Below are 15945 nucleotides of genomic sequence, written 5' to 3' on the forward strand. Positions count from 1 at the left end.
TTTTAAAGATGTGAAACGTATGGGATACAAATGAATTTTTATCCGAAAAGAAATGTGCAAATGAAGTTACAAGGCAAAACTAGACTTGTAACTCAATATTTCCCACAAAGACCAGAAATGAATTAGGAGAAAAAATTATCCTCCTGTAATGGATACAATTACTTATTAGATACTTAATCAACCTTGTAGTTATTTAAATGCATCTCATGAATGTTGTTACTACTTATCTGTATGGATCACTTAATAGTGATATATATGAATATACCTAAAGGGTTAAGGTATCATAAGCATCTAATGTAAAACCCAAGGGAATATATTCCATTAAATCACAAAGATTTCTAAGTGGGTTTATACAAACGGGACGTATGTGGTATAACCGATTAAATGACTACTTGATAAAAAAAAGGGTATAAATATAAACTTATTTTGCACGTATGTTTTACAAAAACAATGTTCGGATATGAGATCGTAGTTGTTTATGTCAATGTTCTTAACATCATATGAACAAATAAAGAGATCTATGAAATCATTCAACTTCTAAAGAATTATTTTGAAATGAAAGATCTTGAAAAAACCAAGTATTACCTTGGATTGCAAATTGAGCATATGCCTAATGGTTTACTTGTACATCAAACAACTTATACCGAAAAGATTTTAAAACATTTTTTTTAAAGACAAACTCATTGTTGTTAGATCACTCAATATTGACACTGATCTATTTCATCCCTGCGAAGATCATGAAAATTTTAACAGATCGGAAGTTCTATATTTTAGTGCAATTGAGGTTCTTATGTATCTTATAGATTATACAAGATCTGACATTTCTTTTGCAGTTAATTTGTTGACAAGGTTCAGCTCAGCCCCTACCAAAAGACATTGGAATGGGATCAAACAAATAGTTTGATACCTTCGGGGAACTACTGATTTATAATTATTTTATTCTAACAACTCGAAACAAGATTTGTTTGGTTATACAGATGCAGATTATTTATCCGATCTACATAAAGTTAAATCTCAAACTGGATATGTATTCCTAAATGGAGGCACCGCAATATCATGACATTCTCAAAACAAACACTTGTTGCAACATCATCAAATCATGCCGAAGTGATTGCATTACATGAAGCTACTCGGGAATGATTTTAGTTAAGATCAATGATACAAATCATTATTGATTCTTGTGGACTAGAACGCTATAAAAGCGTAACAACTATCTATGAAGATAATACAGCTTACATAATACAAATGAAAGAAGAGTATTAAAAATGACAGAACAAAACATAAATGCTGACGAGGCGCTAAAGCTATAAACGGTCTTAACGGTCATAAGTTTGATGGAAAAGAATGGTATATTGGTAAGGCTCAGAAAAAGACTGAAAGGGAATAGGAACTGAAACAACGGTTTGAACAAACCATGAAGGAGACTGTAGACAAATCACGAGGGCCAAACTTGTACATAAAAGATTTAGATGATACAGTTTCAGATGAAAACCTCAGATTTTTCTCATATACTCAAGATATCGTAAAAGACAACCAGATTAAAATGAGATACGTTCAATCAACAACTCTGCTGATCTTTATACCAAAGTACTGCTAACTGCTATTTTCAGAACACACGTTCATAATATTGGCATGAGGCATGTTCAGAAGATGTAACAACTCAGGCGTTGCCTACTTGAGGGGGAGTCAACTTTATGCTGCACTCTTTTTCCCTTCGCTAAAGTTTTATCCCAATGAGTTTTCTTTAGCAAGGTTTTTAACGAGGCAGTACTAGTTATTCTCTAATAAAATTGTCATCCAAGAAGGAGTGTTATAAAATATCTAGATTGTGTTATAAAATATCTAGATTGGATGTTAATTTTATTATTATTATATTTCTTGCATAGTAATATTTTATACTATAAATAGACATGTATGGTAACCATTTAAGGTGCACCATTTCTCTTGAAATATCAATATTAATATTTCTTCTTTCTTTCTTCTCTCTTTTTCTCTCTTTGTTCTTATAACCATTAAAGGTAGTTATAACCCTACTGAATTATAACAAATAATAATATAATACAGAGTAATAATAATCATAATGTCTAAGTAACAACACCTCTCAACGACCACGCCTTCACAAAACTACACAATTCCATATTCCCAAATTGGTCTTCTCTATCAACAGCCAACATTACATACATCCACACGCGTCTTTTATCTCTCTCACAAACCCTATCCAATTCTTTCTTTAGGGCACACTTCCTTCCTATGTATCTCAACAACTAATTACTATTACTACTACTCTCAATCATCATCATCATCATCATCATCATCATCATCGCATCAATAAACCCACAAATTAACCTTGTGTTTAAGGGTTTTTTTCGCTGAATTCCAGTCCAAATTGTGGTGATGATGTAATTCCAGCTTAAATTAACAAGATTTATTACAAGAATCAAATTACAAGTCAGGTATCTCAACTAATTCCAGCTTCAATTGTTAATTGATTGTATCGAAATTAAGTTTTGTGTGAATGTGTGATGTGATTGAGTTTGGATTAAAAGCTTTCGATTTTTAGCTAAGGGGAAGCTATAAAGTAATGATGTTGATTAATGTTAGTGTTTGCTTTTGGGTTTCGGATGCAAGCTTAAAGCTTTATGGTTGTAACTTGTAAGTTGTAACTGTACTTGTAATGGAATTATACTGCCAAAGTTTGTAGAGTTAATGTAAACACGTCAGGGTGCGGATTACGTTAATCGTAATGCTTGATACAAGTATGGATATTAATAATACGTCTTATGGTTGCTTAGATTGATAACTGTAAATGGAACAAGAAACTTAAAGTGTCTAATTTTATGTCAATTGAGGTGCATTCATATGAGTATTAGTTATAAACTTATAATAAGGTTTTACACTATATGGACCTGGATTAAATAGGTTCTTGATGTTATGAAGTAAAAAAAATAAGCGTATTTAGGGAATTTTTGTGTTAATTAAGGAAGTGAAACTAGGATCTGTTTTTCGTATTTTGAAACAGATGGAATTCATCAGGACTCTGACATGAATTGCTAAAGTATTTTGAAACGTATAGGGAACTTATCAACCTTCAGGTTGTGAGTTCGAGTTCCGTTGTGGACAAAAAGGATGTGTGTGTTGGCTGTTAGAAAAAAAAAAAAACTCTATGTAGTATATTAGTATATATCAACACACTTCACTTCAATATGGATGTGTATGTCCTGCTAGTGTCTCTACTTTTCCTAAACTCGATCTATACGCTCTTTTCAGCTCTGTAATCTAATTTATTTATTTAAAGTCCAGTTTTATATACACTGGACTACATGTATGATTCCTTTATTTATAAGATTCAGGAGCTTAATGGTTGTTTACCTGTGTTTTCAGGAATCATGATGAGTATAAAGGATTGGGTTTTGTCGCAATTGGTTTCAAACTCATTGGCCTCAGCAAGACCATTGTCTGGTAGTGATAGTTTATTTGAAGGCGAACACCCTGCCAACGAGTTCAGCATGCAGGGTATGACATATCTTTGTTTCAGCGTGTTGATTTTGATGAATTTGCATACATGTTCAACACACAGACATAAACTTTTTACTGCGCACTTGTCTTATACAGTAGTATGTTTTATCTATCGGCGTTTCAAGGACAATCTCTGGTGTCATTTGTGGTGTGGTTTTTTTGTCCATATTTGGCACTAAAGTTTGTTAATCCTTCTAGTACATGCTACATATGGCAAATTAGTTTCTTTTTGTTTAAATGGGTCAATCTGGATTGTATCATATGGTCAAAATGGATCAAACAGTATATGTAGCTAATTGGGTACATTTCAAATGGCCAAATGGGTTAAAAGTCGAATATAGATTCTTCCAATTGTTGCTTTATTAAATTTATCTAGTTATATTAATAAAATAATATGTTGATTATTTATAAGATGGATAAAAAAGTGTTTACAGGTCAACACCACCTGACTTGACCCTTTTTATTCCTTACTAAAACTAGCCCGTTTCAACCCGAACTTGTATCGACCTATAACATAACCCGCCTGATCCACCCATCTTGCCACCTCGAAGAGCACAAGGAGTGGTTCAGTATGGAACTCAGTGTGGGCTTCAACACTGAGTTCAGCAGTGGGGGAGTGGTCCAATGTGAAATACATTGTGGAAAGGGACCCACTAATCAATTTTCAACCAATGAGACCGCAAAAGTGAAAAAGAACATTTATCTTTTAGCACTGGCCCTTCCATAATTCACTTCACGACGGCATGAAGTGGAAATCTTTCCACACTGAAAAACTACCCCACTCGTGATTCTCAATATTAAATGAACGTGTTGCTAATAGCTATTAATCTGTAATTTCGTGAATTATAAAAAGACCTCGATGTTCTTCTTTTGTCAGGTTCTGCACAAACAACTACGTCTCCACCAACAGAATCTGCTGATATAACACGTCCTTCCGTCCCCAGCCAAGAAGCAACACATCCTTCACCTATCCGCCAAGTCACTATCGAAAATCCACATCAGCATCATCATACAAATAAGGAAAAAAATCTCGATCCTTTGGCTAAAATCGAGCGGCTTCAAATCAAGTTCTTACGGCTTCTTCTTCGTCTTGGCTGCCCCCAAGATGATCTCATGGTGGCTAAAGTTTTATATCGGATCCACCTGGCAACTTTAATACGCTCAGGAGAATCAGATCTCAAAAGAGTTAATCTTAGCAGTGGTCAAGCTAGAGAGATTGCGTTAGAACAAGAAACATCCGGTAACCCTGAGTTGGATTTCTCATTTTCAATACTAGTCCTCGGTAGAACAGGTGTTGGCAAGAGTTCAACAATTAATTCTATACTTAATCAACCAAAAGCCAGAACGAATGCATTTCAACCTGCTACCGATCGTGTACAAGAAATTGTGGGTACCGTTAATGGAATCAAGATCTCTTTCATCGATACACCAGGTTTGTTGCCTCCGTCACCAAATAATATCGGAAGGAACCGGAAGATTCTACACAAGATCAAGAGACGTATGAAAAAATCCCCTTCGGATATGGTTCTGTATTTTGAGCGACTCGATCTGATTAACACCGGTTACAGTGATTTCCCGCTATTGAAACTTGTAACTGAAGTATTCGGTAGTGAAATTTGGTTCAACACGATGCTTGTCATGACTCATTCTTCTTCGCCTCTTCCTGAAGTGCTAACCGGGTACCATGTTACTTACGAATCCTATTGTTCCCAACGCACCGATCTCGTACAACATTACATTCACCAGGCGGTGTCTGACTCGAAACTTGAAAACCCTGTTCTATTTGTTGAAAATCATCCTGAATGTAGAGCGAACAGTAACGGAGATAAGATTCTTCCAAACGGGCAGATTTGGAGATCTCAATTCCTTTTGTCATGCTTGTGCACTAAAATCTTGGGTGATGTTAACAAGATTCTTGGTTTTCATGACAGAATTGAATTGGGTGTATCAAATAATAACCAAATTCCGTCTTTACCGCATCTTCTTTCGTCTTTTCTCCGTCATCGTATTTCAAATCCGAATGGAACAGAAAACAATATCGACATTATATCTCTTTCGGATTTAGATGAAGATGAAGAAGATTATGATAAGTTACCTCCTATACGAATCTTGTCAAAATCCCAGTTCAAGAAATTGACAAATACTCAGAGAAACGATTACCTTGATGAGCTAGATTATCGAGAGACCCTTTACTTGAAAAAACAACTAAAGGAAGAATTACGTGCACGAAAAGAGAAGGAATCAGAAAATGGAAATTTAGAAAACAACGAGGAGCCTGTGGAGCCCGTTCTTTTACCGGATATGGCGATTCCGCCTAGTTTTGATTCCCAAAACCCGATACATAGATACCGTTTTTTAGTTACGAGTGACAAGTGGCTTGCTAGGCCTGTTCTTGACCCAACTGGTTGGGACCATGATGTTGGGTTCGATGGTATAAACCTAGAATCGTCTACCAAAGTAACAAACAACTTGTATGCATCGGTTGCAGGACAGGTCAGCAAGGATAAAAAGGATTTTAATGTACAGTCAGAGTGCTGTGCAGCTTTTGTGGATCCGCGTGGGCCCACTTATAGTGCAGCGTTGGATGTTCAATCGTCAGATAAAGACTTGATATACACTCTTCATGGTAACACAAAGTTAAGGGTTTTAGAACGGAATACTGCAGAATGTGGTGTGTCGTTGACGTCTTTTGGGAAGAATTACTATTCGGGTTTGAAGGTGGAAGATAGTTTTTTGTTAGGTAAGAGATTGAAGTTTGTGGTTAACGGTGGTCGAATGGGGGGTCGTGAACAAGTGGCTTATGGTGGAAGTTTGCAGGCGACAATAAGAGGGAGAGATTACCCTGTGCGAAACGATAAGGTTAGCCTTACAATGACAGTTTTGTCTATGAATAAGGAGACTGTTTTGGGTGGAAACTTAGAGTCTGATTTTAGGGTGGGGCGAGGGACAAATATTTCGATCAATGCTAATTTGAACAATCGAAGCATGGGCCAATTGTCTATTAAAACAAGTAGTTCTGAGCGTTTGGAATTAGCGTTGGTTGCAGCTGTCTCGATTTTGAGGGTTCTTTTAAGGCGAATGGGATCTGATAGTTCGATCAGAGAGAACCCTGAAGAAGTTGGCTGATATTTGTTGATTTTAATGAATATCATGTAGGCATATTATCTTGCAGTTCCAAATATTAGTTTGTTACAATAAGTGATTTGATTTGATTCAATTCAATAGAGGAGGAGGTAATAGTTGTAAATGTATTTTGAGGAAGAGTTAATGTAGAATTTTTATTAAGAAATATACATAAATCATATAATCATTTTGTTTCTGAAGATCAAGTCCAGTTTCATACCTTTAAAAATTATTCTATGTTCAATTAGTACTGTTGATATAAATAAAAGGATATTAGCTTTTTACCTGATTACAAATAATCTTTGTAAATTAATATACAATCACAACTGAATTGAACACTTGACTATAGGCTAAAGCTATAAACTCTCACATGTAATGTATTTTTTATACATGAAAAGTGGTAAACGTAGTAAAAAAAAAAAAAAAAAAAAAAAAACTGTTGCATAAAATCATCTATTTGATCATTTTCATCATTCAAGAAAAATGGTAAACTTTCCTCTGTTTATACAGTTTCTTGCGAACGCACCAACATGTTTCGCTTACATAAACGACCCCCGTAAAAACAAAAGTCGGATAACAAAGCTGTGATTCTACATAGTAAAAGTAAAAAAGTAACTCAAGTGTCAGCAAGATCCCTCTGAGCGTTGACAAAAAAAACAAAAGAATTCGACCTCAAATAAGTTGCATCCTCAGATAAGAATACCTCAAACGTTGCATCCTCCCATATCCCTACATTATTTCAGGAGGTACTAACTTTCTCGCTCGCCTGGTAATAAAGCATTTTCTGAACATAAAACATCATGTATCCTTGTGCAGCCCTCACGATATTCTCGTTCACTTGGGTCACCCAAGCATCATCGCACTTGTACCATTGATTACTTAACCTCAAATAAGTTGAATAGTGGCCTGCATCCAGTTTCCCAGTGTGTGTCACAACAGCAAATAACTCAAATTCTGAAGTAGATTCGTTGGATGAATCTGGTTCGTTGCCATCCCTATCAAAACCAAACATCCGGTTTCCAAACCGACTCCTTAATATAGAAGACGAAAGATAAGGAGACATGTCTAAAGAAAACGGGAATTGCAGGTAGCGGTCAACCTTCCTTGACATCTTCCTTATTGGAGAGTGCTCAAATCTTTTTATGTGGAAACAAGAGACCAATGGAAGCTTTCTTATAGACATTTGTTTCAGGGATTCTTGTCTAACTTGACATTGTTGGCAGAAAAACTTCTGGTCAGAACCTAATCTTTCTGGTCTCGTGAATCGGTCCAAACACCCCCGAAGTGTAGACATCCCCGAGTTTACGGTTTCTGTATTCCCATTGCATGCATGAAGCGGTTTTGTAGATGATTTTCCAGAACCTTCCTGGGTAGGTGCCAGATCCAATGAGATATCTACGCAAGGATCATATGTGGTGGATGTAAAACCACATGCTGTGCACATGACATCTGAACGCAATATTCCAGAAAACACTCTATGGGCGATACAGCAGTCTCCACTACCTGCACAAAAAACATTAGAGTCAAAAGTTTAGAAATTTTAATGAAAAATACTATCCTCATGATATGCATAGTATGCATTTTACGTAAAAACTAAATAGAAGGTTACATTAACACTCATAGACCCATGTTATACAAATAAGTTTCAAAAAATGCAGAAAGTTGATTACCCTGGTTTATGTTAGACGTGTTATCCACCACTAATCCTGAAAACTAGGATCTTGTGCCACATCCCTAAAAAGTCAGCCAGTTGAAGTTATGTAGAAAGTTTGATATTTTTATACAAAAAGGATTTAGCTTGACTGGCATCTAGTGGTAACCTTTGACTTCCTCCAGGCTCCAGATGATTATCTGTATCAAAAGATAAAAGATCCTATCAATGGCCAGCTAGGAATTAGCAACAGAAGTGATGTGACACGAGAGAAATCCTAAGATGAACCAAAATAGGCTTTGGGAATTGGGAGTGGACTTAGTGATATAAAATGTACGCAAGCTGGCAGATTAAGTCTTCCTAATTTAAACACTAATTAAAATCCTGCAGTTGGATTACTGTTGTTACTCTTAATTGTTAGCACTTACAGGCATCAAAGCTTGTCCAAGATCAGGGCTAGACTATCGATAATGACCTTCCTATTCTTAGGTGTCTAAGAGTACTATACTATTATCGATATAAATATAATGCTTCAAGGATTACCAACATTTATCCTAAGGCTCAAAGGGGACCAATATATTAGCATAGAAGAAAAAATTGAATCTAGTTAATATTTATATTCACATGTATATAGTTAAAATAAAAATCGACTCTGATTGAAGAGAATTCTACAACTATTCATGTGTATATGTTGAAAAAAATCTTACAATCAGCTATAGAAGTGCTGCATTAGGGGGCATTCAACAAGGTATCACATAACAGTATACAAAAGCACCAATATGAAAAACACTTTTTGGCTGAAACTTGTAAGGCTGCTTGTAAATGTAACTAGGAATAAAGATCGGCTGAGTACGAATATAGGCAAATCCATGAACAAGTTCTTTTTTATACCAAATCTGACATGCCAAGTTCAACCACATTTAAAGCTAACCAAGTCACTTGCCCTTATTTTCATAACAATAAATATAAATAATATAGATATTTCAGCAGGATTAGGAGAACCAAAACAAACCAACGACCATTGTTAAATTTTCTATTCGTGTTCAACACTACACATATGGATACTATAACCCACATATTGCAAGTTCATTAAAAAAAAGTAGTAACATATCAAAAATAAGTTCACCTTGACTATGATGTTTACGCTCATCTTTGTCCACCTTTTCGTGGATACCATCAAGCATGGAAATGAAAAATTCATGTGCATCCTGCTGTTCGTAACTCGCCAGGTTTCCCGCATGCTGCCACCAACTAGAAAACAATAGCAATGAATCAGATGTTTTATTATTAATCCTCCCAAATTCTCAAAATATACCAATCAGCAACATTTAAAAAAGAAAAAGATTAATAACGACAGCGACTACATTTGGCACAAATTTTGCATATGACCCGCTTTAAGATATCATAATACACCACAAAAAGCTAAACAAAATTTATATTGTAACATGTGTTCCTATTAAACCTTACACCTTTATTTATTTGCTCTCTATATTCCAAACAATTAATCCAGACCTGTATAAAAACTTCGCAGGGCTATACGGCTTCCGATCACCAGAATAAACCGCAGAAAACAATGCATCTGTATCACATGCCAAACACAACCTCTGTGTACTCTTAGTCTTTCTTTCATTCTTATTATGATTATGATTATGATTATGATTCACTGCATTCCTCTGCTGACAAACAAACCGATTATGCCTGTCACTTAAAAAATAATTCCGCAATGGCGGTGTATGCAACAAAGCCTGCAGTACAGAATTCATAAAACAAGTGTTCCCTAAATTATTCAACCCTTTTAATCCAACAGGAAGGTTGAAATCCAACGATGTATCTTTCTCATTTTCAGGTAACAGACTCGAATTCGTCTGTAACAATGCATTTTCTCTCGAATCAGGCGTCCATGGACGGTAATCCACGCGCCGCCGCTTCCTTAGGTTTTCGGGTGCCGGCGAGCAAAGCAAGTTCCATCTGCTCAACGTCGCTGTCGCCATCTGCGACATTACAACCGCGCTATCGAAATCACAATCATAAACCTGGTCACCACACGAACAACAAAACAGCTCGGCTCGATCCACATCAATCACGATCTCGTGCTCGTGATCCGGCACGTGCAAGTCACAAACAACAGCAGCACATGATACGCACGTGTATAGGCGTGGTGACGCGTATCCACACGCGCAGCATCGGAAAACTTCGTTTCCCTTTCGTACAGACGCGTGGCCTAACGGTTTAACTCGAATGTGATCTAATAACTTAGCAAACGACGTCGCACCTCCGCCGGATTTGAAATCAATTAAATGAGGACACGGCGGTGGAACGATCAAAGCCGTTGATTGTTGTTGTTGTTGTTGTTGTTGTTGTTGTTGTTGTTGTTGTTGTTGATGGTTAGATGAAAATGAATGGAGGTGATGAACCTGGTGGCCTGAATTTGACGACATTGTTGTTATTGTTAAAATTGTTAATGTGAGTTGTGAATGGCAGAGTTAGGGTTATGAAATCATTGGATTTCATTTAGGTGAGTTTCGATTCAGATCTCATGGTTGTTTAAATTGATAAATTTGGATTGAAAATGTGAAAATAAAATGAATGAATTTTGACGTTTTTGTTGTTTGTCCTAAAGCATTGTGAAAATTAGGGTTATGATATGATTCAATTTTTTGTTGATGGAAGACGGAGATTGGTTACTCGGTCCAGAGCATTTGCACTCACGAGTCATGACTCAGACTCATGACTCGTACTCGGTACCCCACTACGAGCCATATAACGACAACAAACTACTTGACCAATTAGCGCTTTGAGTCCAATACATGGTAGTAGTAAACGGTAAAGGTCAATACTACTTTAAACCATAATTTTTTTTTTTATTTTTTTATTTTTTTTGAAAAACAAATAACGTATCGACATTAATACGGATATAAATATCAACAAATACAAACCGATATGATAAAGACCGAAACAAACCCTAGTCAAACTAAACTAGCATAAACAAACGTTCACCAACAGGGTGAAAACACGATTACATAGGTTATAAAGCAAAACTAAAGCTATAACAAACAGAATCTAAAGTACCAATCATACTAAATAAAGCAAACATAAGGAGAACGTCATTCACCATCGCAACTAAACAACCAACGAGAAACGTAACTGCCACAAGCCATCAATAATCCACAAAACACCCATCCCACCCCCAGGGCAAAAGCCATATCTAACAGGGATATCATTGCATGGCTCAACCCCGAATGTACAAACGGAAAAAGACAGAGTTAGGTAAGGAAACCACAGCTACAACAGCTCCACCAGGAACCAAAACCCGCCTACCACTGTCGCTTGTCGCTCGCCGCCCTCCCTTAACCATCAGAAACCCACACCAATGGGTTAATCAAATTATCCATCGATTCAACAGAACGAGGATCCATCACCGACCACCGTAAGTCCCCACCAACAAGAAGGCACATCACCGAACACTACCTTCCCGGACAGATCTGTAAACAGCAGGATCTTCGGCAGGATCAACAGTGGTGGACCCAACCAGAACCACAACCTCCGGTGGCCACCACCACCACGGTGGTGCACCACCGACATCCGTCGTCCATGTCAGATCTGACGAGAATAAAGTCGTGGCAAAAAATGCGAACAAAGGCGAACAAGAGGACACTAAAACAATCGTAGTCATGGCCACCAGGCCCACCACGAGAACGGTGGTGGGGAACGACTACAACTACCTAAGTCAGCTTCAGTCAACGAAGATAACCGAATGACAGTCTTAAAAAACGAAACATCACTGGAGAAATGAAACTCGACCTCAACGATGGAAAGGAGGAGAATAAGCAACTGTAACCCCATCCACCATGTAAACAGTCGTGGGTGGAGGTTACAGCCACCAGAAAATCCTACCACCACTAGAAAGATATGCAAGAAAACCTACGGCTAGTAAACTGATACAAAAAGAGGAAGAAAAATGAAAGTGGAGTGAAACTCATTGGAACAAACGCAAAGAGAAATATGTCCAACGAGAACCCTCTAAACCACTAACGAGACGTTGTTGGCCGGAGGTGGCAACGAAAGGCGAGTGTTACAACTTGACCGACGACGAAAGTGATCGACGAAGGAAAGAAGCAGAATGTTATTGGCACCGCTTAGAAAGATTAGGTCTACGGAGAAACTCCTACTGGGTGCCGAATTAGAGTGTTTTAGCATCTTTATGTACGGGTTAAAAGAGGATGTTGGCAACTTTGGTGGGCAAGATTTTGTTTTAGATGTGTTTAGCTTTATATTTCTTGAGTTTTTGTTTCAGATGTGATTAGCTCTATATTTCTTCTTGTTGTTGTTGGCTGTTTTCGATGATTTCTCTTTTAGGGTTAAGTTTCAGTATTTTCTGATGCAAAATGTGTGAATTGGTAGGGACACCCTAACCCCATTTGCCTTGGGTAACCACCAGTTTCACCCAGTGACGACCCAGAAATTTTCGACCAAATTTAAACTTAATCTTTATATGGCTTCGACATGATAAGCAAAGTCTATTAAATTGAATTTCAAAATTTTTGAGCTATTTTATGAAGTCATTTGACCTTCGACCAGTTCCGACGATGCACGAACAATTAATTATAACTTGATATGTGTATATATATATATATATATATATATATATATATATATATATATATATATATATATATATATATAATAATGGGAAATATAATTTTAAATATCGTATGTTGTTGTTAATAAGATTTATTTATGTACAGTAAAATAAAAATAGGATATTATAATGATTATCATTTAAAAAGTATCTATATAAAGTGTATTGAATATATATATATATATATATATATATATATATATATATATATATATATATATATATATATATATATATATATATATATTGTGACAACCTGGAAATTTTTGACCAAATTTAAACTTTATCTTTAAATGATTTAATGTTTTCGACACGATAAGCAAAGTCTGTAATGTTGAGTCACGAAAGTTTTGGAACTATATTCATGTAATCAATTATTCTTTGACTGTTCTCGAAGATTCAAATGAACAATATATATATATATATATATATATATATATATATATATATATATATATATATATATATATATATATATATAACTATATATATATATATATATATATATATAACTTAATGTGCATATATATATATATAACTTAATGTGCATATATATATATATATATATATATATATATATATATATATATATATATATATATATATATATATATATGATTTCAAGTTATTAGTAAACGATAGTAACATTCGATTATTGATTCGATTGATATTTAGATAAGTTAACTAAAACGTTTAAGATGAACCAGTAAAACACTAATTTGCTACAGTATTTTTGAATTACTACAGTACCCGAAAAGCTACAGTGTTTTCGAAAATCACTATTTGCTACAGTAAAAAACTTTGCTACAGTAAACACTGTTTCAAAATGAAAATGTATATATGTATATGTATATACTACGAGACAATGATTTATAGAAGTAAATGACCAAAACACTCGAAAGTTTAAGATACACTTTGAGTGATATAGTTTATTGATAATTTAAGACTATATTTTAACAAAGGTACGAGTCACGAAACGAAAAGTACTAGTTTTCTCAGCGTACGAAAGGGCGTTCGAAAAACCGGAACCGGGACATAAGTCGAGTGACAACGTACGACTTATCGGAACAAAAATTACAAGTCAACTATGCACGTGAATTTAATATAATATATAATTAATTATATAAATTAAATATATTATATATATAATAAATTAATATGTCGACGAACTAGATTACAAATCAGATGTGAGCTGGAATCCTAGGCCATGCGATCGCATGGCCATAACACACAGAAACCATGCGATCGCATGGAGTCTGAAATCTGGCCACACTATAAAGCTCGAGCATTCTGGTCTCTGTCTTCACACACACATATATCATACTCCGTATTTATATTATTATTACAACAACAACAATACCCAATCCAACGAAAGTGGGGTATGGGGAATTTATATTATTATTATTATTATTATTATTATTATTATTATTATTATTATTAAGATTAATATTATTATTAATCTTATTATTATTAATATTATTAATTAGTATTATACATAAAATACTACGACGAGGTTATGAGCGTGTCACTTTCAAAATGGTTTTCAAGCGGGATAGAGCTAAGGAAATTATAGGTTATTGCCAAGGAGGTTATGGGTAATGTTCGGGGGTATATTTGTGAATCAAACCTAGTGTTTATCATCTCCGTTGCGTCTACGTACTTTTCTACAATATTGAATCTCAATATTGATACGTAAGCACTCATATTTTATCTTTTATATATTAATTGTGTATCCATGTCTAGTGCTCGAGTATATATATTTATACATGCTTGTATGCTAAATTTCGTCGTTAAATAGTTTATGACGAATCACGAATTAAATACATATGTTACTGGTAAAAGGTATATGATATGCATGTTTTTGGAAAGCTGGCGAAAAATCAATGACTTTTCATTTAGATATCGAATAGTTTCGATGAACGGATTAAGAGATATGATCAACTGAATTATGATTGACGTTAATTGAAATTGCTTTTGAATCTGCAATTAAGATTTAAACAACTTGTTTACGAGATTGATAAAATGGATTTTTGAATATTACCAACCGAGTAAATGACTCCTTATATAAGGCACGTCTCGCTTTGTTGAACAATTGTCAAAACTGATTGTTTTATCATATTTTAAAGCCTTATAAAAACTATAGTTTAATTTTACAAGAAACTATGTGGAATGCTAAAATGTTTCGATTGCCATAATCATTCAACTATTGTATTGAATCAGATTGACTTTTTGAAATGACTTTTGATAACTTTTGTATGTCGATCTCGAGCATTAGGATTGTGATACACTATGATCTGACCTAGCTTGATAGACATTTATTGACCAACATATGTTCTCTAGGTTGAGATCTATGATTATTTGGTAATCCGAGTTTCAGTCACATTTTGGTGAATGACTTTATGTGCTGCTAAGGTGAGTTTCATTTGCTCTCTTTTTAATTGCTTTTGCAATATATATTTTTGGGCTGAGAATACATGCACTTTATTTTAAACACAATGGATACAAGTACATACTAAATTCTATACTGAGTTTGAACCAAAAATCCCTTAGCTTTGGTAACTAGTAACTGCCAATTATAAGAACTGGTGGGCGCGAGTAGTAGTATATGGATCCATAGGGCTTGATATCCCCGTCCGAGCTAGAGCGCTAGCCTTTTAACGGACGTATGCTATTTGAGAAGCGTACACGTTGGTTTGCATGTATTATTAAGATGATTATACAAAGGGTATAAATTATATACGTTAAATTTAGTTACCAGGGTGCTCAATTTCGTAGAATATTTTGATAAACGTTTCTGGATAAAACAACTGAAATCTTGTGATCCACCTTTATGTACAGATTATACGATACATTAAAACTATGAATTCACCAACATTTGTGTTGACACTTGTTAGCATGTTTATTCTCAGGTTTCCTAGAAGTCTTCCGCTGTTTGCTTATATGTTAGACAAGCTATGTGCATGGAGTCTTACATGGCATATTTTTCAAGGAAACGTTGCATTCACCAAATCATCAC

The 15945-nt window shown here is 35.2% G+C and overlaps 2 protein-coding genes across 2 annotated transcripts; one reads left to right on the forward strand and one right to left on the reverse strand.

Moving 5' to 3' along the window:
• Window positions 1-2147: 2147 nt before the first annotated feature.
• LOC139884311 (translocase of chloroplast 90, chloroplastic) lies at window positions 2148-6857 on the forward strand. Its single transcript, XM_071868359.1, has 3 exons — window positions 2148-2453; window positions 3382-3513; window positions 4394-6857. Exons 2-3 carry the CDS (start codon window positions 3387-3389, stop codon window positions 6640-6642), a joined length of 2376 nt encoding a protein of 791 aa, XP_071724460.1. The 5' UTR covers window positions 2148-2453; window positions 3382-3386; the 3' UTR covers window positions 6643-6857.
• A 282-nt stretch (window positions 6858-7139) lies between these two features.
• LOC139884321 (ubiquitin C-terminal hydrolase 22-like) lies at window positions 7140-10889 on the reverse strand. Its single transcript, XM_071868369.1, has 3 exons — window positions 9803-10889; window positions 9417-9541; window positions 7140-8142 (listed from the first exon to the last, which is right to left on the reverse strand). Exons 1-3 carry the CDS (start codon window positions 10726-10728, stop codon window positions 7379-7381), a joined length of 1815 nt encoding a protein of 604 aa, XP_071724470.1. The 5' UTR covers window positions 10729-10889; the 3' UTR covers window positions 7140-7378.
• Between the last annotated feature and the right edge of the window lie 5056 nt (window positions 10890-15945).

This window comes from Rutidosis leptorrhynchoides, chromosome 1, assembly GCF_046630445.1.
Source record: "Rutidosis leptorrhynchoides isolate AG116_Rl617_1_P2 chromosome 1, CSIRO_AGI_Rlap_v1, whole genome shotgun sequence".
NCBI classification, from domain to species: domain Eukaryota; kingdom Viridiplantae; phylum Streptophyta; class Magnoliopsida; order Asterales; family Asteraceae; genus Rutidosis; species Rutidosis leptorrhynchoides.

Coding starts and splice junctions, on each gene's coding strand:
- LOC139884311 (XM_071868359.1), top strand. CDS start 3,387: ATGATGAGTATAAAGGATTGGGTTTTGTCGCAATTGGTTTCAAACTCA. Junction 3,514..4,393: donor CAACGAGTTCAGCATGCAGG/GTATGACATATC, acceptor TTCTTTTGTCAG/GTTCTGCACAAACAACTACG.
- LOC139884321 (XM_071868369.1), bottom strand. CDS start 10,728: ATGTCGTCAAATTCAGGCCACCAGGTTCATCACCTCCATTCATTTTCA. Junction 9,542..9,802: donor CCTGCGAAGTTTTTATACAG/GTCTGGATTAAT, acceptor ATTGTTTTCTAG/TTGGTGGCAGCATGCGGGAA. Junction 8,143..9,416: donor GCGTAAACATCATAGTCAAG/GTGAACTTATTT, acceptor TTTTTTGTGCAG/GTAGTGGAGACTGCTGTATC.